The 26,517-nt window shown below is 19.2% G+C and overlaps 7 protein-coding genes across 7 annotated transcripts; 2 read left to right on the top strand and 5 right to left on the bottom strand.

Annotated features, from left to right (window-relative positions):
• Positions 1 to 670: 670 nt before the first annotated feature.
• PRELSG_1465900 (eukaryotic translation initiation factor 2b, subunit 2, putative) lies at positions 671 to 2,440 on the top strand (the record flags this gene model as incomplete). Its single annotated transcript, XM_028679763.1, has 1 exon — positions 671 to 2,440. One exon carries the CDS (start codon positions 671 to 673, stop codon positions 2,438 to 2,440), a length of 1,770 nt encoding a protein of 589 aa, XP_028535444.1.
• Positions 2,441 to 3,133: 693 nt separating this feature from the next.
• Positions 3,134 to 3,607, bottom strand: PRELSG_1465800 (AP-3 complex subunit sigma, putative; the record flags this gene model as incomplete). The annotated part of the gene is made up of 1 exon (XM_028679762.1): positions 3,134 to 3,607. The coding sequence occupies one exon, from the start codon at positions 3,605 to 3,607 to the stop codon at positions 3,134 to 3,136; it is 474 nt and encodes a 157-aa protein (XP_028535443.1).
• A 1,223-nt stretch (positions 3,608 to 4,830) lies between these two features.
• PRELSG_1465700 (conserved Plasmodium protein, unknown function) lies at positions 4,831 to 6,777 on the bottom strand (the record flags this gene model as incomplete). Its single annotated transcript, XM_028679761.1, has 1 exon — positions 4,831 to 6,777. One exon carries the CDS (start codon positions 6,775 to 6,777, stop codon positions 4,831 to 4,833), a length of 1,947 nt encoding a protein of 648 aa, XP_028535442.1.
• Positions 6,778 to 7,869: 1,092 nt separating this feature from the next.
• Positions 7,870 to 8,872, bottom strand: VPS26 (vacuolar protein sorting-associated protein 26, putative; the record flags this gene model as incomplete). The annotated part of the gene is made up of 2 exons (XM_028679760.1): positions 7,870 to 8,760; positions 8,870 to 8,872. 2 exons carry the CDS (start codon positions 8,870 to 8,872, stop codon positions 7,870 to 7,872), a joined length of 894 nt encoding a protein of 297 aa, XP_028535441.1.
• Positions 8,873 to 10,686: 1,814 nt separating this feature from the next.
• On the bottom strand, positions 10,687 to 14,143 carry PRELSG_1465500 (conserved Plasmodium membrane protein, unknown function; the record flags this gene model as incomplete). The annotated part of the gene is made up of 5 exons (XM_028679759.1): positions 10,687 to 10,947; positions 11,079 to 11,247; positions 11,357 to 11,468; positions 11,552 to 11,699; positions 11,780 to 14,143. The coding sequence occupies 5 exons, from the start codon at positions 14,141 to 14,143 to the stop codon at positions 10,687 to 10,689; spliced, it is 3,054 nt and encodes a 1,017-aa protein (XP_028535440.1).
• A 3,159-nt stretch (positions 14,144 to 17,302) lies between these two features.
• On the top strand, positions 17,303 to 24,985 carry G377 (osmiophilic body protein, putative; the record flags this gene model as incomplete). The annotated part of the gene is made up of 1 exon (XM_028679758.1): positions 17,303 to 24,985. The coding sequence occupies one exon, from the start codon at positions 17,303 to 17,305 to the stop codon at positions 24,983 to 24,985; it is 7,683 nt and encodes a 2,560-aa protein (XP_028535439.1).
• Positions 24,986 to 25,864: 879 nt separating this feature from the next.
• Positions 25,865 to 26,380, bottom strand: PRELSG_1465300 (rRNA-processing protein, putative; the record flags this gene model as incomplete). The annotated part of the gene is made up of 1 exon (XM_028679757.1): positions 25,865 to 26,380. One exon carries the CDS (start codon positions 26,378 to 26,380, stop codon positions 25,865 to 25,867), a length of 516 nt encoding a protein of 171 aa, XP_028535438.1.
• Positions 26,381 to 26,517: the final 137 nt, after the last annotated feature.

Raw genomic sequence — 26,517 nt, 5'->3', positions numbered from 1 at the left:
TTCCTTTTTTACTACTTCTTATAAATATATATGAAATGTGTTTTATTTTATTTTTCAATATATTTTTTTTTTTTTTTGAACTTATATTTTATATAAAACATTAAAAAATTAAGGGTAAAAATTATAAATCATTTTTAAATATATATATAAAATTAGTGAATATAAAGAAAAATTTTTAAGGAAAAAAAAAAAATTAAAATATTTTTTATCTTTTATTAATTTATTTTTTTTTAATAATATTTTTTTGTACTTTCAACATTGCATTTAGTGAACTTTAAAAATAAATAAAACAAGAAAAAAGAATAATACTTATAATCTTATTTATTTTGTAATCCATATATTAATGAAATACATCTAAATACAGTATATATTATACATCAAAAAAAAATATCATCTTTTATTTTTTTTTTCTAATGCATTCTTTAAATTTTTTTTTTTATTTTAATAATTATTTTCTTTTTTTTCTTTTTTCTAATATTTATTATTTTATTTTTATTTTTTTGTTTCAAATAAATATTTTGTTGTGTAATATCAAATAAAAGCTATGCAATTACACTAATGTGGGATGAATGAATTTATTTTTTTTCTCTTAATAATAATAAAATGAAAAATAAATTAAATTTTAAACAAAAAATTTTTAAATAAGAAGAATAGAATAAATAAAGAAATCATGGATTTACACATAAAAAAAAATAATTACGAAGAAGTTTTGAATGAAGTTATAAACATAGAAAAACAAGTAAATTCTAATTTTGATTTAAATGAAAAAACAAATAAAAATATAAAATTAATAGATAAAATAAATTATAATAATAAAGACGATGTAAATAACAATAACGAATCAAATTTTGATAAAAAAAAAGATAACACTACCACTAAAGAGAATAATGAAAAACACATTTTAGATGATAATTTGTATTTAACTAATTCTGAAAAAATTTGTGATAATTATTGTGATGATAATTATGAATTAATTAATAAAGAAAAGATAGAAGATAAATTAAAAGAATTAACGAAAAATGAAGATAAAAAAAATGAAATTATCAATAAAAGTTTTGAACAAAGTAATAAAAATATTGAGATCAAAAATAATGATAAAGAAAATAAAAATGAAAATAATAGGGAAAATATAATAAAAGATTCTGATGAAAAAGAGTACATTTCAGATAAGGTTGATGGTGAGGAAAAAAATAATAATGAAACTATTAGTAATTATAAGAATGAATGTAATAAGGAAGAAATTAAATTTGAGAAAAAAAAAAAAAGAAGCGACAAAATAAAAAAAGAAAGACAAAATGAAATGATGATTGCATATTGGTTAAAGGGTATTATTAATATATTAAATGAAGGATTCAAAAATGGAGACGTTAAAGGAAGTCATTTAGTTGGGAAAAAAATTGCAGAAGTGTTAAAAAAGGTGGTTGAAGTATCCCAGTGGAATAGTGTACATGATTTAATTGAAATTATAAAATATTTAGGAAAGGAAATTATAAAAAATAATAAGATGTTTTTTGTTATACCCAATATAATAAGAAGAGTATTAACCATAATAAGGACAGAGCATTTTAAACAACTGTATTTATATAATAATAATTATATTGATAATTTAAATAAAAGTAAAGATATAAGTGATAAATTAAATAACATTTGTATTAATAATAATTTAAAGTATGAACGAGAGATTAAAAATTTTGAGAGATCTTTTTCTCTTTATTTTGAAAATACTTCCAATGAAAGTACTTATAAGATACCAGCAACCAGCACACTAAAGCATTCTATTATTGAAGGAGTATCAGAATTAATTGCAGAAATAGATATATCATGGGAAGAAGCTGAACAAAGAACTTCATATGATTTATTCATGGAAAATGATGTCATTTTAACATTGGGATATTCTGTTGGAGTTGAAAGGTTTTTAAAAACAATAAATAAAAAAAAAGATGGTATTTCCGTTATAGTTGTTGGAGGAGATATAAATAGAAGTGGGTTTCGAATGGCAAAATTGCTAAGTGAAGACGGAGTTGATACAACATATATATCTGATTCGGCTGTTTTTGCAGTTATTCCAAAAGTTACAAAAGTTGTTTTAGGATCAGTAGCTGTTTCATCTTCAGGTGGCGCAATCACAAAAGTTGGTGGTTATAACATTGCTTGTTCAGCACAATTCAATTGTAAACCTGTAACTATTGTATTACCATTATTTAAGTTAATATATGTTCCTTTATATGATCCTTTAAAACAAAATGAGTTACAACCTGGTCCATCAATGATATATAATGATACTGAAAATTTATATGTTAGAATTCCCAAATATGATTATATACCTGAACATTTAATAACTTTATATATAACTGAAATGGGACTAGTAGACTCTTTTCAATTATATAATATTACAAAAAAAAAATATCATCCAGATGATTTGGATTTGAGCTTTGATTAAAATTTGAAAATCACTTAAATCTTTTATGAAAAATTAAATACCACTCAAATGATAGAAACATATAAACTTTATAAAAATATATATATTTTAATTATATATATTCACATATAAAATTTATAATATTTCTTATATAATTTTTTTATATATATTTTTTTGTAAAATGTGCACATGTTAAATTTTGTATACTGTATACATTTAATGCAGTTATCTATCTACGTATATTTTTTATATAAGCTAATGAAAATTTTTTTTTTTTTTCGATATTTGTTTTATATGTATCAAAGTACACGTAATTTTAAAAATAGTAACGCAAAAAAGAAAAAAGAAAGAAAAAAAAAATTTATATATATATTTGTGGAATATAGTTAATATATAAATTTGCTTATAACAATGCATAATATTTTTTTTTTTTTTTAAATTAAATTATTTTTAAAGTAAATTACAATTTGATGGAAAGTATAATTTTCATTTTTAACTATTAGTTTGTAAGTATTTTCTTTTATATATATATATGATTTTATTTATTTTTTATTTATTCCTTTGCATATTATTATTTATATTCTTTTTCTCTCTTTTTTTTTTTTTTTTTTTTTTTGACAAGAAGCATTTAAATGTACAAAAAATTATAACTTAAAATATTTATTATTTTATATCTCTTCTTTTTGAATAAAATAAAATGAAATATTTGTCTATTTAGTCACCGAAAAAAGAAGATTCATTTTCAATTAATTTTTTAGATCCATTTATTGAACTAATTATTGTATCTATATTTGTTTCTAATACTATGCCCCCCATAATTATTTCGTCTAATATATAATTAATTTGTTCATAATTATATATTAAATCCAGTTCACAAACATTTTCGAAATTAGCATCTAAAACTTGAACAAAGACTTGAATTAAATCTAAAATTCCTAATTCACTTTCCATAGTATCAATAATAAAAACGAAATATAAAGTAGCAAAATGCCTATATACAACTTTTACATCTGAATCGAATAATTCCTTGTCTTCAATAAAACAACAACATTCTTTATCCAATCTTTTTGTTAAAATTTCATGAATTTTTTTAATTATTAATTGTTGTCTCTCATGACTACTTCCATCATAAAAACGTAAAAATCTTGGTTTTCCGGAATTATTAATTATTATTACACCTTTTATCATATTACAAATATATAAAAAGCATATTTTTGCACAAATGAAAAAGAAAGTATATATATGTACTTCTCATTTAAAAGAATTATATTTCATTAAAATTAGAATTATTTTAAATATTTTCTTCAGTGTAATAATTTCTAATTTTTCAATTATTTTAAGAAAATAAATCCATATATAAATATATATATTTAAAAACTTGGTAATTGTGATAAAAAAAAATATTTTACAAATATTTTTAACTTTACAAATTTATACTTTCATTTTTTTTTTATAATCATTCATTAATCGTAACTTCTTACAGTAAAATGGCATTTAATTTTTACTTGGTACAGCATTTCTTTTTTTTTTAAGAATTTTTAATATTTATTTATATAGCTTTTTCTCTTTTGTAATTATATATCTTTAGGAATCTATCATTTTTTTTTTTTTTTTTCTTTAAATTATTAAGTAATATTTTTTATATAAGCTTAATTTTTTTTTTTTGTTTGCCTTTGATTTTTTTTTTTCCCCTTGATAATTTATTTTTATTATATAATTTATTTATTTATATATATTTTGTTGCCTCATTTGTCATCTTCATTTTTTTTTATATGTAACTTATAAACTTTTAGAATTTTTAACCTTTTAAGTGATCCTTAATATATATATATATTTTGATACTTTTTATTTTTAATTACATATAAACGTATCCCTTTTTTATATATTCGTTTACATAATTTCAAATTAAGTTTACAGTTTTTTCATTAAATAAACAATTAAATTGTAACAGAATATGTACAAAATACATGTACAAAATGAATAGAACTTTTTTATATTAAAATAGATTAAAAAAAAAAAAAAATTTAATTGAAAAAAAAAAAAGATACAAAAAAAAAAATTTAATAAATTTTTAACTACATTAGTGTATATTGGTAGGTATTTTTTTTTTTTATATGTGGTTACATCCCATTAAATTATGCTTACATTTACATAGAACAAAAAAGAAATTATTATCAAAAAAAATTATTATAAATATTTAAACAAAAAAGACAAACATAGGTAAGAAACAAAAATAAAATAAAATAAAATAGATTGACAGTTATTATTATTATTTTTTTCATATTTTTATTATTATTTTTATTATCACTATTATTATTTTATTTTTTTTTGTTAATATTTATGTACATATATATATAATTTTCTAAAATGTTTTTGTATAAAATTTATGAAGTTGTTTTTAAAAATTTTAATTACATAACTTTTAAGGAATTGTATCTTTGTTGATATGTTTTTAATTCTCTATCTTTTTCTATTATTTGTTTTTTCTTTTCTTCTTTTACTTTTTCTATACTGGAAATTATTTCTGATTTAAACAATTGAAAATTACATTCTAATTTTTCTTTTTCTCCTTGTTTTAAAAAATTATTGTGTTCTACATGTTTATTCTTAAATTGATAAACTAATGTTTCTTTCAATTCTTCATATCTTTGTTTTAGCATTTCTTCTGTTTCTTTAATTTTTTGTTCAGAATTTTTCTTTCTATTTTCAATTTCTCTTACGTTTTTATCTTTTACTTCTATTAAATTCTCTAAATTCTCTTTAATTTTTTTTTTTTCTTCATGTAAAGAACTTATTTCCATTTCATATTTTTGTATATTTTTTGTAAAATTATCTACTTCATTTAGTAAATTTTTACTTACACTACTTTTCTCTTTTATTTCATCAAATAAATTGCTAAAAGACTTATTCATTTCTTCATAATTTTGTTGGTAACTATGCATTTTTTCAATATTCCTTTCATTTTTCATCCTTAAATATTCTTCATTTGATAAATTTATTAAATTCAAAAATTTTGAAATTTTAAAAAAAAAATTTTTTTGCTCTTGTAATAATTTTTCAGAATTTTCTATGAGACTTAAAATTTCTATTTTTGTCTTTTCATTTTTCTCTTTCATTTCTTCTAATTCTATCAATTCCTTTTCTTGTATTTGAAAAGTGTTTTCATAATCATTAATATCATTATGAATTTTTTTTAATTGATTTTCAATGGAATAATACGATTCCTGTAATTGTAAATTTTCATTCTTTATAAAATTGTATTTGTCATTTAAACAAGAATATTCTTTTTCCTTATCTTTTAATTTATTTTTATTTTTGATTAATTCATCACTTTTATTCTTTACAAATTTATTAGCAATTTCATCTTCTTTTTTTTTTTCTTCACATATTTTCGATATGTCTTTTAATTTCACTTCTAAATTTTTGTAATTATCATCTAATAATTCTTTTTTAATATGAAGATCGGAAATTTCATTTTTTAAGGTGTTTATTTCTGTAGATAAATTATCGCATTTTTCATTTAAATTAGCATTATATTCAAGTAAATTCATGAGAATATTTTGATTGTCCTCTTCCAAATTATTTAAATCACTAATAACCTTTTTGTTATCTATACACAGATTTTGAATTATACTATTTAAATCTTTTATTTTTTCTTCAATAATATTTAAATTACTTGAACTTTTTTTTTTTTCATTCATTTGATAATTGCACTTTTCTTTTATATTGTCAAATTCTTTTCTAAATCCTTCAATTTTTATTAGTAAATATTTATAATTTTTTTCAATTTCTATTTTTTCTTCTTTCTTTAATTCTGTCTCTTTTTTTATGTTTTCATATTCTTCCAATAAATTTGATATGGTACTTTTTATATTTATTATATTATCCTTAATTTCTTTTAAATTATTAGTTTTTTCTTTAATTGACTCACAGGAAGATTGAAATTCTAATAATTCCTTTTCCTTAATATTTTTTAGTTTTAATTTCGTATCATTGTTTATTTTTGATAAGTCACTAATTATACTTTCATATTTTATAAATATATAATCTAAATTAGTTGTAGTATAGTCAAAATAATTATTAATTAGTTCTTCTTCATTTTTTAATTCAACATTTTGTCTTTTTAATAATTTTTCTAATTCATCATATATGTTTTTTAAATAGATAAATTTTTTTTCAATTGTTGTTAATTCAAATTCAGTTTTTGATCTTTTTTTTAATTGTTCACTTATAATGACACTAATGTCAGTTTTTATATTTTCAAATAATTTTATTTCATTTTCTTTTTGTCTACTTGAATATCCTGTTTCTAGTAAATTTATAAACGTTTCTCTACTTCTCTTCACCGTATTTTCCATTGTAGAAGTAAAAAAATAACATTAAATATACTATGTTGTTTTATTAAATATATATAAAAAAAAAAAAATTTTTTTTTTATTTATTTTATGCACACACATATATACACACAGCTATGATATATTGTAAATTTATTTTGAAAATGTTAAATTTACAGTATGATAAATTATAAAAAATATATATATATGTATGTGAAACTAACAAACAACTTATAATTTATTAATGAAATTATTACTTAAGTATATTTATATACTTACCTATATAATCTTATTCAAAAGAAAAATTAAAAAAATAATAGACAATTTGGTGGAAAGAAAAGAAAGAAAAAAAGACAAATAAAAAATAAAAAATAATGAATGTTTTAAAATATAGAAATTTCTCTATTCTTTATAAATAGTATTTTTCTATAAATATTTATTAAAAACTTTTTGTTATCATACTTTTTGTGTACGTACTAAATTTATATATGTATATTTTTTGAGGATTAAAACTCAAATAGTTTAATAGTACATTATTTAACTAAATTGAAAAATAAAATTTCTTTTACATTTTATTACTTTCTAAATAATTTGCTCTTTCTTTAAAAATAATTATATTATTAAAAAGAAAGCACAACAAATATTTATAGTATTTGTAACCATATTTTTTTATTTTTAATTTCTCATCATTTCTTATATGGAAATATGCAAATTTTAAATATAATATTAATTTCTTTTCTTTAATGAAATCTATTAATTAAAATATCATAGCTAATATATAAATAAGATAATAGAGAAAAAATGTATTAAGCAAAAATCTATAAAAAAAAAAATGAGAAAAAAAAAAAAAAAAAAAAAATTTTTATAACAATGTAGCATTATTTATAAAAATGGAAATATAGTATAAGTAATCAAAATATATATATAGAAAAAAAATTATTACAATATAAATAATAAATTTAATTAAAATATAAAATTTAAAAGAGAAAAAAAAGATATATATATACTTGAATGTACTCATATTATTTATACTAAAAACAATTTCTTATACATAAATGTTAGAATTTAAATATAAGACTAAAATTATAAGAATATTTTATATTAAAAAAAAAGATGTTACCCCAACTTTTTTCTCCAAAGAAAAATTTCTTGCTTTTTAAAATATCGTCTTTCTTCCTCATCAACAATAATAAGATTAATATAGTATTTAACTGAAAATTTATTCTGAATATTTTTATATGTAGGAGTTAAATCAAAACCACTTAAATATAATCTAACTGGTATACACTCAGATTTTGTTGGTGATCCATCCATTATTTCAAATTTTGATAAAGTAACAGATTCAGTTGTATAATTCTTGCCTACGCCTGATGTTTCCATTTTTATAATATCTAATTCCATGTGTTTTATTTTTATTCTTACTAATAAAAAATAAACTTTTCCTACAACCACATCTTTTAAATGATATTTGGATTTATCATATTCAAATTCTATATGTAAGCAATCTTCTATTCCTACTTCCATTTTTATTGTGTTATTTATTTCAGGAGGAATAGACAAATTCTGTACAATAAAATCAAGCTCCTTTTGTATATTACCAGAGTATCCTTTTATAATATTTAATCTAACAAAATATCTGAGTTGCACATTTACTCCAAAATATGATTCATGTTGTTTATCAACTGATGAAAATTTCCATTTGAATTGTTTACTTTCTATTAATAAGCCTGGAGGTTCTAAATCTTTTGACATTGAAAAAAAATCATATGAATTTGTCTTATCATTTAATATATTTATCTGTCCAATTAATTCTAATTTAATACCATAATGTTCAAATTTTTTACCAGGTTTTAAACTTATTGTTGCTGTTCCATTTATATCTTCACCATCTGAAAAAATTGGGCATCTTTCACCCTTTTTATCTTTTCTTAAAAATGCAAATTTTCTATTTTCTCCAGGATCTATATTTAAGCTTATTGAGCACACACTTCCAAATATATTAGACAACTAAAAAAAAAAATAAATAAAATATTAAAGTTAATTTTTTTTTTTTTTTTTTTAATTTCTCATTTTCTCTTTTTACATATAAAAATAATTGCTTATTTTCATTACAAACCATTATGAGAATTTGAAAGAATAAAGAATAAATCTTAATAGCATAAGAATAATATTAATAAATATTTAAAAAAAAATTATTTAATAATAAATGCCATTCTATTAAATTATTAGACAGTTCTTTTCATCTCATTAAAGAAATCTTCGTCAATAATTTTATAGTAATATAAGCATTAAAAAAATATATATATATTTTTTCTAAAACATAAGAAAAAAAAAAAAAAAAAATGTAATTTTAATTCAATTCTGTAATAAATAAATGCAAATTTAAATTAAATTACATGTAAAGAATTCAAAATATATTATTATATAACTGTTAATTCCCAACAATGAAAATATATTTAAAAATTTTAATATTTTTTCCTTTTCTTTTAATAAATAATAATTCATTAAACAAATAATTTCAATTTTAAATAATATTTTTTTAAAGAAAAAAATACTTAATTTTTATAGTATACTTAAAATATTGTAAAAATTAAAGTTTAAATCTTTCTTCTCTCTCTTCTTTAGATTTAATTATTCTTTATTGATTTTATTTTTTCATTTCATTTATTTCCTAAATATAATTCATTTAATTACATAAAATAATAATTTTATATTAGTAATAGAAATAAAGTTACTTCAATATATATATTATTCTTTCCGTTTTAATTTTTTTTTTTTTTATATATATACATAAAATTAAAAGAAAAAATAAAGCAAAAATTATTTTGCTATTTTTCGGAAAAATATATGAAAAATGAGCATACACATCTTGAAAAATTAATATATTTTTCAAAAGATTGTAAGAATAAAAAAAAAAAAATGCAAAAAAAAAAAATATATAAATGTATATATAATGTAACAATTATATGTTTTTTAATTGTATATTTTATAGTTGGTATTAATTACATACATGTATAAATACTTCTCATTTTTATATATTTTATTTAAAATTTACATATGAAGCATGTGTATTAATTTTTCACATAAATGTATGACAATGAGTAAATAAAATATATATATATATATATAAATATTTTTATTTATTTTTTAGGTTTAATGAAGAAAAATGTATTCATGACATTAAGTTCAAACTTAAATTTCACAAGCAAAAAATATATTTTACAAAGAAAAAATTTAACAAAAAATTTATTTATAAAAATAAGGACATTTTATTAAATCTTTATATAAAAAATAATTAAAAACTAATCTTTATTTTTAAAGATATTTAAGATTAAAAATAAGTCATTTTTATTAATAAAAAAAAAAAAGGAAATAAAAAAGGAAACTTTTTATTAAGGAGTTATTTAAATATTTCTGGAAATATTTCCATAAAATATAGAATAAAAAATTATTAAAAGAATTATGAAAACATACATTAAAAAGTAAAAAAGTTTTTAAAGATTAACATTTAATGAATACATTAAAATATATTAAAGAGAATAAGAAAATGTACGTTTATGTATGTATATATATATGAATTGGTACATACATAAAATATAAAACTATGAATATTTATTATTTTTCTCATGAATTAAAATATCTAAAAAAGATTTAAAACAAAAAAAAAAAAATTAAATGTTCAAAAAAATTAATGCTAAAGCTTAAAAAGAAAAGAAAAAAATTTCAATAAAACTATAAAAATTTTAATTTAACTTTAAAAGAAAAATAAATTGTAGATATTACTATACAACAATAAATTTTAAAATTATTTTTCAAAGTAAAACTTAATTCCAAGGTAATCAATAATGTAAAAGTCTTTATATATATATATATATATATATATATATATATATATATATATATTGTATGAAAAAATAAAAAAATAGGAAAAGACTACCTTTTAGATTCACACGGATTAGCATATGCATATTTCAATTTGTTTAAATCTTTCAAATTACTTACATATACATTTTTCTCACATAAATAACAAAATGTTCTTTTTCCTTTTTTCTTTTTTATATGATGGGTACTAACCCATTCAGTAGATCTGCACAGAAGTAGTAATGTTGTAAGAGATGATGATAAAAATAGAATATTTCTACCAACTGAGATAAATTCATTTTGTACTCTTGAAAAAAACGTAAACATAACAAGCTAAAATAAAAATAAAAATAATAAATCAATAAAAAATGAGATAAATTATAATTTTTTCTTTTTAAAAAAAAATATGTTAATACTTAATATACTTTTATATATACGAAATTTTTTTTTCACAAAGAACTTACTTGAAAAAACGCTACGGAAAAAAGCATAAATTTAATTGCTGTTCTGACAACTGCTCCATGACTATCTAAATTTGTTCTACATATTTCATAAATAAGATTATATTTATCTATATAATAACGTAAAAAAAAATACAGAGAACCCAATGGTAGTATAAATGGAACAGCAACACTGAATTATAAAAAAAAAAAAAATTTTATATAAAAATTAAAATATATATAAGTAATAAAAATATATTATATCAATTAAAAGAAAAAAAAAAAATTCTTATTTATTGTACCTAAATGTTAGTATCAATGCTAAAATAGAAGTGTTAAATCCATACCAATAACCAAAATCAAATGTCCATGCACCAATTTCTTTTTTTGTTATCTTTTTAACAATTGAACGTACTAATAAAATAAAGATATAAAATTAATATAATTATGCTAAACAATTATTTTAATTAAAATCAAATGAAAATTAAATGTTTTACTTGAAAATTGAGGAATTTGTAACAGTTGATTTGCACAAGTTAAAAAGCAACAATGAAATAAATATCTCATAGAAAAAAATCCACTTGAATTAAAAAGATATTCTCTTAAACGTGTAGTCCATTGTTCTATTTCATCAGAATACATTACCTAAAAAAAAAAAAATTAATTATTTTTGTTGTTTTATCTTGTTATAAATATATATATATATATATATTTTTATAATATACTTTAAGTAAAGAGCTTAGAGGTGACAATGACAATAATGGAATAATTATTGTGTTTAAAATTAAAAAAATAAAATTTCCTTGTAAAACATATGTATGTTCACTTGATTTCCTTATGAATCCAATAGCAATTGAAACACAAGAAATTAATGCTGGTTGAATAATACTGTTGACAAAAATAACAATGAATGGCGATAACCAAGTTATTAAAATTGAAGTAATGTTTGATGAATTGGGATCTTCTCTATATTTATTTACTCTTAATTTTAATATATTATCAATTGAAGTAACTGATATAATAATTATTGTATTAGCTAATAATAGTAATGCATTTAAAATAATAAAACGCGCACAAACCTTATAGCTATGGTTTTTCAAATTTTTCCAAATAATATCATAGTTTGGTGGAGCTTTTGATATTACCCACTTGTTTCTTTCAGTATATGGAATATTATGAATGCAATCATGAACAGATTTCGTATCAATAAAAGATACAAAACATACACCTGTAGATTTTTTGGGAGTTTCATTTTTTATTGAATAAAATTTTATTAAATGTTCTTTTAATTTTTTTTTCCAATGACTTTTTTTATTTTTTTGAAAAAAAAACATAAATTTATGTAAAAAACTACTTCTTAATTTCGATTCAAATTCCCCATCTTTTTCTTTATAATTTAATTCTATATTATCATTTTCTTTAGTTGAAAGATTTTCCAAATCATAGAATAACATTTCAGTATTGTTACTTCTTGCTAGACTATCATGCAATCCTAATTTATAGCCATACTCATTATCTATAATATTTACTTTATTTATTTTTTCTTCTTTTAGTGTTTCTTCATCATCACTTGTATCTTTTAAAAAGCATACGTCTTCATTATAAGTTTTATCGTATTTCCTTTTTATTTCCATCTCATCATTTTCTTCTTTACACAATTCTCTCCACTTTTTTCTTTTACATATTTGTTTACAATTATCTTTACTTTTACTTCTTATCAAAAAACTTTTTGAGTTCTGTTTAAAAAAATTATTATCTAGTTTATCACTTTCTTTATATTCTATATCATTATATGCATCTGTACTATCTTGCTTTTTATCATTACTCTTAAATTTCTGAAATTCATTTATATAATAATTATTTTTATTGCTCTTAATAGATGATTCTTCATTTTCTCTTGGTTCATTATTTTGTAATATAGAATTATTCAAGTTATTTTTTTTTATCTTATGTGTATTATCTAAAGAGTTACTTTTACTTAACATATATTTTGATTCGCAATTATTTATAATAATTTTTCCTTTGATTTTTTGACTATCAACTTTAAATAAACTAGAACTTTTTGTTTCATTTAAAAGGAGACTATTATTTACGTATGCATAATCATTTTTAGTATCTAAATTATAATTTATTAATAATTTTTTATTATCCAATATACCTTTATCCTCTTTTTTTACAGTATTAATATAATCACTTGAATAATTTTTTTCATTAGTACCATGTCTTTTTCTATTATTTGTATCGTGAAGTAATTTGCTCTTATTTTTTTTTTTCTTATCCCAAAAGTAAAAAATATTATTTTTAGATTTATCTCTTTTGATATTTTTTTTTTCTTCATTTTCTTTTAGTAGTTTTAAGTTTTTCGTAGCATTAAATATTTTTTTTTGTTCATCATATACTATTGAATAATCCAATATTAAATATGCTGATACAACTTTATTATTTGTTAAATCGCAAAAATACTTGTAAATCTTATATGCATTTATTTCATTTTTATCTATACGTGAAACCATTATAGTAAAATTTTGTGGAAGAAATTTTTTTGTTTTCTTTTTACTTGGCCTTATTTTTCTCCATAATAAATAAATAAAAGCATATGATATAGCACTATATATTAATGTTATGAAGTATAAAATTGTTAATACATTAATGTCTGATATACTTCCTGCACTTATATAATTAAAAAAAGAAGGGTTGTTAATATCATCCCTTGGCAAAGAAAGATATAAAGGTATAACAATAAAAGTTCCTAATATGCATAAAGAAAATATTATATTTCTATTTGTTTTTAAAAAGAATAAATAATATTTAATTTCTGTATTTACAATTTGATCATCCTTTATATTTAAGAAAGTTCTAAATTTGTTGGATTTTCTTCTCATTTCAATATGGTTATCATCCTTTGAACATGAAAAATCCCTGTCTACTTTAATCTCACTATATGTATTTTGACTTAATATATAAATATTGTCATTAATTTTATTCTCATCTCTATTTTTTCTAACATATAACCATATTCCTACACACACTACAAAGAAAGCTATATCAAATAAAAAAGCAATTAAAAAATCTTCCGTTTCACTTTTCATTTTTCTTTCTATCCTTTTTTTCTTTTTTTAATTCCTTTTCTAGCATTATATACTTTTTTATGTTTATTTTTTATTAATAAAAATAATTTTTTAATTTTAATATATTTCTTTTTTATTTTTATAACAATTTAATTCTCTCTTTTATTTTTTTAATACTTAAAATTTTTTTTTTTTTTTTGTTTATGCTAAATTATTTTATACATGACTTTATATCAATTTCCCTTATATAATTATCCTGAAGTAAAAATATTTTACTATAATTAAAAAAAATTTAAATAAATTACAAAAAAAAAAAAATTGGATTTACTTTTTTTATATAATTATTAAGAAATTTTGTTGGAAAATTATTCTAAAATTTTTAAGTTATATAAAATAATTTTAGGTGCCAACCCATTATTTTTGCACTTCTTGAAATCTTTCTCCTTTCTAAAAATTTTATTATTTAAATAATTAATGCTTAATCCTTAATCTTAATTTTTTTTTTTTTTCCCTTGTATTAGTACTTTTCAAGTATACATTTTGTTATACTTGAAAAGAAAATTTTAGGTTACTAGTATATGTATTAAAACTAATATACTTTTAATTATATTTTTAATACTACTAATAAAAACAAAAAAAATTAAATATCTTTTTTATTTTTATTTATATACTTGTATATATATATATATATATATTAAAGAATTGTCAATAAGTAAAAACAATGAATAAAATTAAAATTAAATATTAAAAAGAAAATCTTATTATACTCTTTTATTTATTTTTGTAATAATTATAAAGAAAAAAAAAAATTCATATACAAAATAATATATCATTTTTATGTTACAAATTTTCTTTTAATTTTGTAATATTTTGAAAATTTTTAACATTATAAAATTAAAAGATAGCATTAAAAGTTTTAAATATTAATAAATGTAACGAAATTTAAAATTCTTCAAAAAATAATCTTTAAAAAATTACAGATTAAAGAAAGAATTTTTTTTTTTTTTTATTATCATTCATATTTAAAAATTAAAAATAAGGAATATATTAAAAATGTTCATAGAAAAATTAATTTTTTTTATATTTATTTATTTTTGGATGTATTTAAAAAAATAAATTTATTTTTTTTTCTTTTAAAAGAATGAAATATTTTCATAAGATATTTTAAATAAAGTGTAAAATTTTAAAAAGGAATATAAAAATAAAAAAATATATTTGAACAAAAGAACACAACATAAATTTAATAGTATATACTTTTGAAAATATTTTAAATTTATCAAATGTATCCTCTTAAAAAATGAAAGATATATTTTCACTTTATTTTTTTCGTAGTATAAAAAAAATAAAATTGCAGTTGACATTCAAATTATCTTTTATTGAAAATTTAAAATTAAAAAAAAAAAGACGTTTTTTTTATAATTTTCCTTTTAAAATAAATTCTTAAAAATATATTTGTCATTATAAAAATTACATCTCTATTAAGATGACCTACGAAAGTTGATGCAATGTATATAATAATAAAGATGAAATTAAAGAAATGTTATAAGAGTTAATTGAAATTATATTAATAATATTAATAAATTTTTAAAGAGATACGATAAATTGTTAAAAAAAAAAAAAAAATATTAAAAGTGTAAATAACATGAATTATTAGAATCATTTTTTTTTTGTAGAAAAAATAAAAGATATATATTATTTTAGGTATTCCTTATTTTTGTATTCATATTACTTTCTACATATTATTAATGCAATTTTTTTCACATTAGTAGCTTAATTTTTTTGTTTTTTCTTTTGATAATAATTTTTAGTGAATAATTAATCAAACAACCATATAAATTATTGATAGTTTTTTTTTTTTTTAATTTTAAATTACTGTTGGACTTAATTTTTTGTGTCAGGTGATAGTAGCTGCTTAAGTTTTTTTATTCATTTAAACTATTTTTTTTTTTTTCTAAGAATATTTTAAGATTTATTTTATAAAAATTCCCATATAATTTTATAAAAGACAGAGTTTTATTAAAAGTTAAAAAAAAAAAAATAAAAAAAAGTAATTTATTATTATATTTTAAAAAAAAATTACATATTATTTTAGATAAATAATCAAAGTTATTTTTAATCAATTAGAAAAAAATGTTTAACTATGAGCTTTTAAATTTATTAGTATATTATTAGGCGCATAAAATTTGTCTATATGGCATTCTTTTTTTTTTTCGATGTCAGGATTTTTTATGAGGTGTATTTCTATTTTAAATTATTGATTACTGATTTTTTTTTTTTTTCTTTATGTGTCAGGTAATATATCTATATTCTTTCATTTCCAAATTTTCCTTTTTTTTTTTTTTAATGTTTTATCATGAAGAATATTTATTCATAAAAATTAAAAAAAAAAAAAATACATATACAAATACAAATATACACAAACATATATATATATATATATATATATGCTTATATACGATATATATATATATCCATACATACATACATATATCCATACATACATATATCTATACATTTATATATATATATATATATTTATACCTATGTCATTTAAAAGAAAAAAAAGAAAAAACAGTTATAAATTTTATTTAAAATTTAAAAATATTCTTCATAATTGTTTTGTTTATAAAATGAATAGAAAAAAATTAATGTAATTAAGTTATAGACACCTCAAAGAATTTTAATTTTTTTCTATATTTTTTTTTTCTGTGAAAAATATTTTAAATATTTTATTATTAATTAATTATACTATATTTAAAAAAGGGAAAAGAGGATAAAAAAAAAAAGGTTCTTTTTATTTTATTTTAATTACTTTTTTTAAATTTCTGCTTATGTGTCATAATCATAATACTATTATATGTACAATAAATTTTTTACATTAAAAAAAAATTCAAGTATATAGGATATTTTTAATTCTAAAACTATTCATGAAAATATTTTTATATGTATTTTTTTAGAAAAAAATATTTGATTTTTTCTTATACATAAGATATATTTTTTTCTAATACTATATTGTATTAATTATGGTTGCGTTTTTTTTTTTAATATTCGTTATCCTAAAATTATGATGAATGTTTGAACATTTAAGGTTTTTTTTTTTTATATTTAAAATTTTTTTTAACATATTTATATATATAAAAAGTCTTTTTATTATTTTTTTTTTATATGAAAATAATTAAAATGAAAATAATTTTATTTACTGTTTTATTTCACACACTTGCTTTTTTTTCTAAAGGTGAGAACACATTGAATTTTGAGAAGATAATAACATTTCTTAAAGAAAGCAATGCTATACCTGAGTTCGTACCAAACATTTTAAATGATGTAGTTGTAGTAATCCCTCCTTACTTAATATATAAGTATAAGAATAAAATATATCATCTACACAATGATATTGATGCAAATTCAAAAAGAAAATTAGAAATTTATGATGAATCAGGTTCCTTAGTATCAGATGAACCAGATGCAGAACAATTAGAAACCCCATTAAAACCTGAAGAACAAGGAGAAAAGCCACTTGTACATCCTGAAAAACCGTCAAAAGACGTATTAGATGAAAGTAAATTACCAGGTGATGAAGAAAAATCAAAAGAACCAAAAGAAGAACTAAAAGAAACAGAAGAAAAAAAGCCAGAAAAAGAAGAACCAGAAGAAAAAAAAACAGAAAAAGAAGAACCAGAAGAAAAAAAAACAGAAAAAGAACCAGAAGAAGAACCAGAAGAACAGTTAGAAGTAGATGAAGAAACAGGAATTGGAATACCCAAAAAAGAGATTTACGAAGAAGAAGAAGATGAAGAAAGAAAAAAAGAAAAAGAAGAAGAAAAAGAAGAAGAAAAAAAAAACAAGTTTGAATTACCAAAAGAGGTAGAATTAACTAGTGCTGAAAAGCAAAAGAATATCGTTATACATTTTTACAATAAAGGGATAAATTATAAATTAAAAGAACTAATTGAATATAAAGAAAAAGAAATTATATTTAACAATATAGAAAAAGGATATACTCTTTTTTATAAAAATTCTACGAAGGTTGAACCAAGAAATAATATTCATGATGTAAAGGTAAATGATTATAATGGTTTTTTAAAAGCTTTGCATATTTTATTTAAAGAAAGTAAGGAAAAATATTACACAATAAATAATGTACCTAAAGAAGATTTAATATTTCTTTTTAAACATTTATATATAAATGTCTACAATTCTTTAAAAAAGTATTTATTTTTTATCGGATATAATTTTGAAGACTACGTTTATTCTGCTGATAATTTTTCATTAAATAAGCTTTTAAATGATTTCTTTTTCTTAACTGATAACAATTACATAGGTGATGGATCATTTAAAAATATAATAAAAAATATCAAGTATATTCCCACTGCAAAAGATAAATTAAGTTTAAAAAAAATAGAAAAATCAATTAAAAACTTTCTGAGGTTGAATGATTTAAAAGTTTTAGATCTTAAATTATTCCATCATTTATTTTCAAAAAATTTTATTTTAAATTATAGTGAAAGTGATTTAATAAGATTTTTAACAGATATAGTGAACATTGCACAAATAGATTTATCTCCTAGAGTTATTGGTGCATGTTTAAAATTTTTCTTGGAAAAAATTGATATAAATCTAATGCCTTCGTACCCAACGAGTTCAACTTATGATAATAGATTATTTATTGAAAACAATGATTTATTATATACAATAGAAGTAATATATAGAGATTTTCTAAAAATCTTTTATACAAATAACTTTATAACACATATGCTTGTTCCCATGAATCATAGAAATTTATATCAATTAACCCCATGGTTACATGATATTTATGCCAATTTTGAAAGCACATATGATTTTTTATCAGTAAAATATAGTATAATATTATGTTATAATACATCTTGGATGATTAGAAATTATTTTTCAGGTTATTCTGAAGTAAGAGATTTAATAAGTAAACATAAAAAGTCATCTAAAATTGATACATTAGATAAATTTTTAAATGAATTAATAAATTTATTTGTAATAAAAAAGGGATCTGAATCAGTAATACCTGTTTTATCAACTTTAGAAAAACCTGTTGCAAGAAGATTAAGTGAATCGGTAGCGCATGAAGAAACAGAAGACGAAGCAGAAGATGAAGAAGAAAAGGAAGAATTAATAAAGAAAATAAAAAGAAAAGAGGAATTAAGAAAGAAAATGGAATTAGAATTGGAAGAAGAAAGAAAAAAAAAGTTAAAAGACATAAAAGACCAAAAAGAGAAAGCTGAAAGAGAAGAAGAGGAATTAAGAGATAAAAAAGATAAAGAAGAAGAAGCAAAAATTCAGAAATTAGAAGAAGAAGAAGAAACAGCTGAAGTATTACAAGATGAAACTTTTGATAGAGAATATGAAGAAGATTACAAAGCAGATTTAGAATTTGCAAAATCACGTGAAGGCTCGGGAATTGATGATAATGCACCTGCTTATTTAAAAGAAGCAATAGCTACAAGAGAACCTGATTCATTTTATTATAATCATGCAAAGAGCTATTTAAAAAGAAAAATTGAAGAAGTGTATAATACCCATATAAAATCTGCATATAAATTTATTACAGATTTAAACAGAAAAATGGATGATATCATATTCGAGTTAGAGGGGACTGTTTATCCTGATTTCGAAGAAGTTAAAGATGAAGCAATACAAGAATGCAATCAAAATTTTGACAAATTAAAAGATAAAATAAAGAACAAAGAAAATCAAAAAAATATGGAAACTTATAAAAAAGAGATAGAATCAGAATTAAGTGAAATTGAAGAGAAAACAGATGAAAAATATGTAATAATAGAAGATTTGTTCTTAGAAAAACTAAACAAGTATAAAGATGATACTAAAAAATTTTGCGTCAAGAAGTTTTATGGAAATTTCAGGAAAAGTTTAGGAAAAAAAAAAATGAAGATGCTAGAAGAGTTTAGATATTCTTATAGGTATGCACTTAGATTTGTAAAAGATTTGACTAAAATTGATGAGCAAGAATACACAAAAGTTCTTACAGAAATATATACGGAAGACAAAAAAAAATATAAAGAGGAATATAAAGCAAGTAGGAGATTAATAGCAAAGAGTTTAGATGAAGAATATGATTCTCTATTAACTAATTATTTCAACAAAGTAGAAGCTATTGTTGAACATAATGTTCAAGAAGTTAGAAAACATGTAGTAGGTAAAGTAGATCATATGATTAAAGAATTGTATAATGAAATGGATGTTGAATTACGAATAGAAAGAATAAGACTTAACAATGAAAAAAAAAAGATAATTGAAAAGTTTGATAAATTAGTTGAGGATGATAAAAAATTATCAGAAGACTTAAAAATAAGTGAAGCCAAATTAGGTGAAATCCAAAGTGATACTCCAGATAAAGCAGAAAAAGAAAAAGTATTAAATAAAGAAATAGAAGATTTAAAAGAAAAAATAGAGTATAATAAAAAGGAAATAATTAAATTTAGATCGGATTTTAATACTACTTCAGAAGAACTTGATAAAATAAGCGAAAAAATGGATATTATAAATGAACTGCATAAAAAATTTTTGTTATTGAAATATGATATTATTAAGCAGTATAAGGTGAGTAAAGGAAATACTGAGATATTTATAGTAAATTCAGATAAGGTATCTGATATATATAAATCAATAGAAAACATAATGAAAGAGTCTATCTTAACATTAGATGAATTAAAATTTGAAGAAAATGATTTAAAGAAAAAAATAGAGATACTTCAAGATAAGATAGAAGATATCTCTTTGGATATAAATGTAAGAGAAAAATTATTTGAAAATATTTCAGATGGAGAAAATACTGCAAAATATGATTTAAAAAAACAAAAGTTAGTAGAATTAACTAGTGAAATAAATAAATTTAAAGAAAAGTTGGAAGAATCAGAAGTAAAAAGGGAAATCATATCAGATGAATTGCAATATTTAACTAGTGATAGTTTATCTGAAATACCAAATTCTTTGAAAATACTATTACCAGACGAATCAGAAAAACATGAAAACAAATCATTCGAAGATTTTGTAACATCAATTAAAACTGAATTAGGAGTAGAAAATGATGCATTTAGAAGATTAGTTATGACATTTGATGAAGATATAAATGATCATGAAGATGAACTAATTTTTGTTTATAATTTCTCGAAAATTTTACATGATGAAAATAATATGAGAGAAAAAATTGATGCTGGGTTTCATAAAATTCTTAATGCATATACTGAAAGAGTAGCAATGTTTTACACTGATTTTAAAAATTATTTTGAATTATGGAAAAAAACAGAACAGGAAGAAATTAACAAAGATACATTAAGTTATTTAGAAAAAAATATTATTCATTTAGAAGATTTCTTAGAAAAACTAAGAAATGGTGTTCATATTCCTGATGTAAGCTATATTATAACAAACAATGATATTTTTACTAAACAGATAAAAAATGAAAAACCGGAATTACTTGAGGCTTATACACCATTAGTAGCAAAATTTAATGAATTAGAAAAAGAAGGAATTTCAATCAATGAAAATTTTAATGAACTAGTTTTATATGAAAATAATTTCCAACTTGATTCAGATAAATTAGTGTGGTATAAAGCAATTCTAAAAAAATATTTACAGAGAACTAAAGATTTATATCAGAAATCTTATGATTATAATGAATTATCAAAAGGAGATGTAACAGGTATTTTAGACAAGAAGGTAGATACATATTTAGCAAAACCAATTTTATTACAATATGGAGGTGATGTATGGGGAGAACCTTCTGAAAAAAAAAACTTAAGAGTTATTAGTGATGAAAGAAAATTTCCATACATTTTAAAAGAAATAAAAGATGATTATGCTTTAGATAAAATAATTAATTCGAATTTGAAAAAAACAGGTAAATTAAAAGATTTAACAGATTATATGAATGTAAAATTATATAATGTTATAGAAGAAAAAGATACAAAGTTATATTTATTTGAAAAAGATGAAATTGATAAGCTTAACTTAATTAATCATGATGGAAAACTAATTGAAGGCAATTTAAAAAATCTTCTTACACACATAAAATTTTCAAATATAGATGTGCATATACGTAAAATAGAAGAGTCTATATCTAAAATTATAAAAAATTTGGAACTTAATTACGATTCTATAATCGAAATTATAAAATATCTTAAATCAAATAAAAAAATAATTCACATTAGAGATATAATAAATGTTAGTAAAATTATTTTGGATAATTCGAATATTTTTTTTATAAAAAATGATGTTCTAACCATTTATATTTGCGCCATTTTAGAATTATTAGGAATTGAAATAAAAACTGAAGATATTCAAGATAAAGATATAAAATCACGAGTTTTAGTTTATTTAAATGTACTTAAAAGTTATCATTATGAAAAAATAAGAATAAGAGATCAAATTAAAGATTATGTTATTAAGTTTCTCATTCCTCAAAAGGAGTTTGAAACTTTAAATTATAGTTCACAGTTATACAATTTTATATTAGCCATTAATGAAAGCATAGATGGTAATCCAAAAAATTATGAATTGTTTAAAAAGAAAGAAAATGAATTTCATTCAAAATTAGTGTATGCTATGAAAAAAGGAATTCAAGATTTTATGATCTATGTGATTACAACCATAATGAATGACAATCCTAAATTGAAAGAAGAGGAATATTATGACGACAATTATAATAACATAGAAAGAGATCGATTTAATTATGCCAATTATATTTGGAAAAGAGTAGATATAAACGAAGTGTTAACTCTTTATTTTTATGTTATAAATCCAGGGTTTAGAGTTCTTCTACATAATTATTTTATAAAAGCTGACATAAATTGTTTGAAAGATTACGAAAAATTTAATTTTAAAGAATTGTTATTCTTTTTAAATAGTGAAACAATAAATGAAGATTTTAAAGCTTATATGAAATCACTTGAATTTTTTGAAGTACCTCCTTTGGTTATTCTTTTGAGATTTTTTTTTGATGAGAAATTTAAGCATTTATTTAAATTTGATAAAATAAGAGAAGTTATTGAACCATATTTGTCTTCTCAAGTATTTAATGAAAACACAAAAGTTATGATAGCTAAACTTATATATTCCTTTTTTGTTAGATTAAATTATCATTCTGTATCTTATTTTGACGGTGATTTAATGAAAATTATAGATAAAAGTGATCTTAAAATATTAAGTCTATTTCACAATATTCTAAATAAAATGAATTATATTTTATATTGTAATAATGAAAAGTTATATTTAGAAAGATATGCACCTACCAACATATTGTCTAATAAGACCTTTAAATTAGATGCACTGAAAATATTCCAAGAGTTCTTAAATACCCTACCTGAGTATATAAAGCGTCCGTTAGTTAATTTTTTTGAAACTGATTTCATAGAAACAACAACTAGTTTAATATCTGATTTCTTTAAGTATGTAAAGACATTTTTAGATATAGATAAAAACAAAGATTTATTTGAATCAGAAGATGCTAATAAGATTGAATCGTTTTTCAAATTAAATTACGTTTTTAGCAAAAATAAAAACGTGATTGAAGAAACATATGAAAAACTAATGGAAAATAAACCATACTTTAAGGATATGCCTATTTTATATTCTAGAAAAGTAAAGTACGATCATACTAATGAAAAGCTTATATATCAGAACGAATTAGAATTAGGGGATATATTTGACCAAAAAGCATTCAACCTTTTAATGGAAATGTTATTCAAAGAACACTTTACATTTTCATATTTGAATAAAAGATTTTCTGAATTCATGAAAAAAAACGGTTTTGTATTTCCAAAATTTGAAAAATTAAAAGAAAAAATAATTTCATTAGAAAATGAAAAATTTTATTTAGATCTTTATAAATATCTTTATGATAGACTTCAACTTTTAAATGTTTCACAGCCAATACAGGAGCTGTATTATCTTTTTATAAAAAAATTATTAGACTACTCTCTACTTCCTAAAAAATTAGTAGATGATGAATTACAGGAATCTTTAAATACAGAATTACAAAATAAATATTTTAGATATTTCAATTTCTTGGAAAAACTGTTTAAATGTTTATTTAATTTTTATTATTATGATGAAGCTTATCATTGTGAATCTTTCGGATTCTTTACTAATGAAGAAATACCACATGAACAAAAGGTTTTAAAACTTATGCAAACTCCATATATAGATATCCCTGAACCTACAAAGCATAATCCAATACATGAGGAGTATAAGATTGAGAATGATAACATAACTTTCGATTTCTTCAAACAGTTCATTCCATCTAGTGAATCCATGGAAAAGGAAAAAATTGATGCAGAAGTTTTTAAATTAAGATATTTTATAGCGGAAATTACAAAATTCATATTGCGTACTGTATTAAAAAAAATGCCATCTAATTATTTAATTAATATGAAACATGATACTTTAAGTATTGACATAGATGATATAATTTCAAATATGTACTCATTCTTTAAAGAAGCTCGTAAAAGTAAAAAACCTGATGAATCAGAAATACTTGAAATACCTGATTCAATGGGATCAATCAATAACTTTAATAATAATGATGGACAAGTTAAATTTGAAAATATAAAATATTATTTTAATAATTATATAACAGAATATTTTTTAAAAAATAATATGATATTTAAACATTTTAATGATTTTATCAAACATATTGACAAATTTAAACAATATTTTCCTACTTTATCTGAATTATATTTGTTTATTGATAAGCGCGTTAATATTATTAATTCACTTTATAATCCATATTATACAAAGATGGCAAAAACACAAACGATTATTCAAATTTTTATAGATATTCTTAAAAGCTTTGGATTAGAACTTTATGAATTATAAGATATGCAAAATTTTTCTCTTTCATCATAAAAAATTACTTTCATATAGTAATATTTTTATAATTTTACAAAAATTCTGTTAATTCTTTTTGTATTCTATTTTATTTTTTATATTCCTCTATTTGATATATTACATATATACAAATTTATGTATCCTATAATAATATGAACAAGAAAATACCTTTCACAATAATATAAACATAAAAAAATTATGACTATAATTTTTTTTTATATTTCTATATCATTCTAATAAAGATAGTCTAATATATTTAGATTAAAAAAAAAAAAAAAAAAGAAAATCAAAAATTTTAATTAATAAATTATTATATATTTAAATAAAATTTCTTTATAAATAGTTTAAAAATATTAAAAAAAAAAAAATATTCTAGATAAAATTTAATGAAAAAAAATTTATAAGATTAGAAGAAAAGAAAATGCTTTGATTTATAAATTTTTAATAAAATACATAAAAAAAAAAAAAGGTAAAATAAAATAAGAAGGTAAATAGAATATATATATAAAACAAAATAAAAAAAAAAAAAAATAAGTTAAAATTAATTTTTATATAGTATCTTTTATTTTTGCAGTTTTTTAATTGAAACTGAAGTACTAAATTATTTAAAAAATTATTATAAAAAATCAATGTTCCTTTTTTCGTTTTTATATTAATTTATATATTATTGGTATATTTTATAATTTTATATTTGTTTACTTAAAATATTTTTATTATTATAATGCATCTAACAGTATTTATTTTATTAATGATTCTATTTTTTAAAAATAATTCCATATGCTTTTTTATAAGATAATAATTTTATAAATTTTCCTGTTTATGCAGAATAAAATTTTTATTAGTGATAGTTTTTTTTTTTTAATATATTTATTTTTTCATTTTTAATAATTCTTTTCTCTGTTTTTTAACAAAAGATTTCCCTCCTATATTTTTCTTAGTCTGAATTTTTGTATATTTTTTAACGCACCATTCTTTCATGTTTTTATCTTTTTCTAATAAAGTTAAGGCTGATAAACATTTTTTTTTCCTTCTATTAGGTGTATGTAAGGATTGTGATTCTTTTCCTTCACCAACTTTTATTTTGTCATTACTATTAACTAAAGTAGCTACTTGAAAAAAGTTTGGCATTTTCTCATCTTTTTTTATTTTATGATATTCATTTACTGTATATAAATTTACATGTTGAAGTAATTTCCACTGTAATTTTAATTCATCAGTTTTTTCATTTTTTTTCATATTCCCCCATTCATCTAAGTAATTCTTTTTTTTCTCTTTTTCTTTTTTTTTATTCTCTATTAAATCATTGACATAATCTAATACAGATATGGGTTCAGGAATAACTTCTTTTAAAATATTTACCCTTTTATTATTTAATTGATTCATTTTTTTTTTAAATTTTAATAAATAAAATTAATCTTTATATATAACTATACATATTTATATGTTTTTTTTTTTTTTTCTTTACTAATTACAAGAAAAAATTTCAAAAGAAAGCATTTAATACATGTTTAACCAAAATT

This window comes from Plasmodium relictum (genome assembly GCF_900005765.1).
Source record: "Plasmodium relictum strain SGS1 genome assembly, chromosome: 14".
Lineage (NCBI taxonomy): Eukaryota > Apicomplexa > Aconoidasida > Haemosporida > Plasmodiidae > Plasmodium > Plasmodium relictum.
Note: the sequence above shows the minus strand (reverse complement) of the source record. Positions and strands in the feature narration are given on the sequence as shown.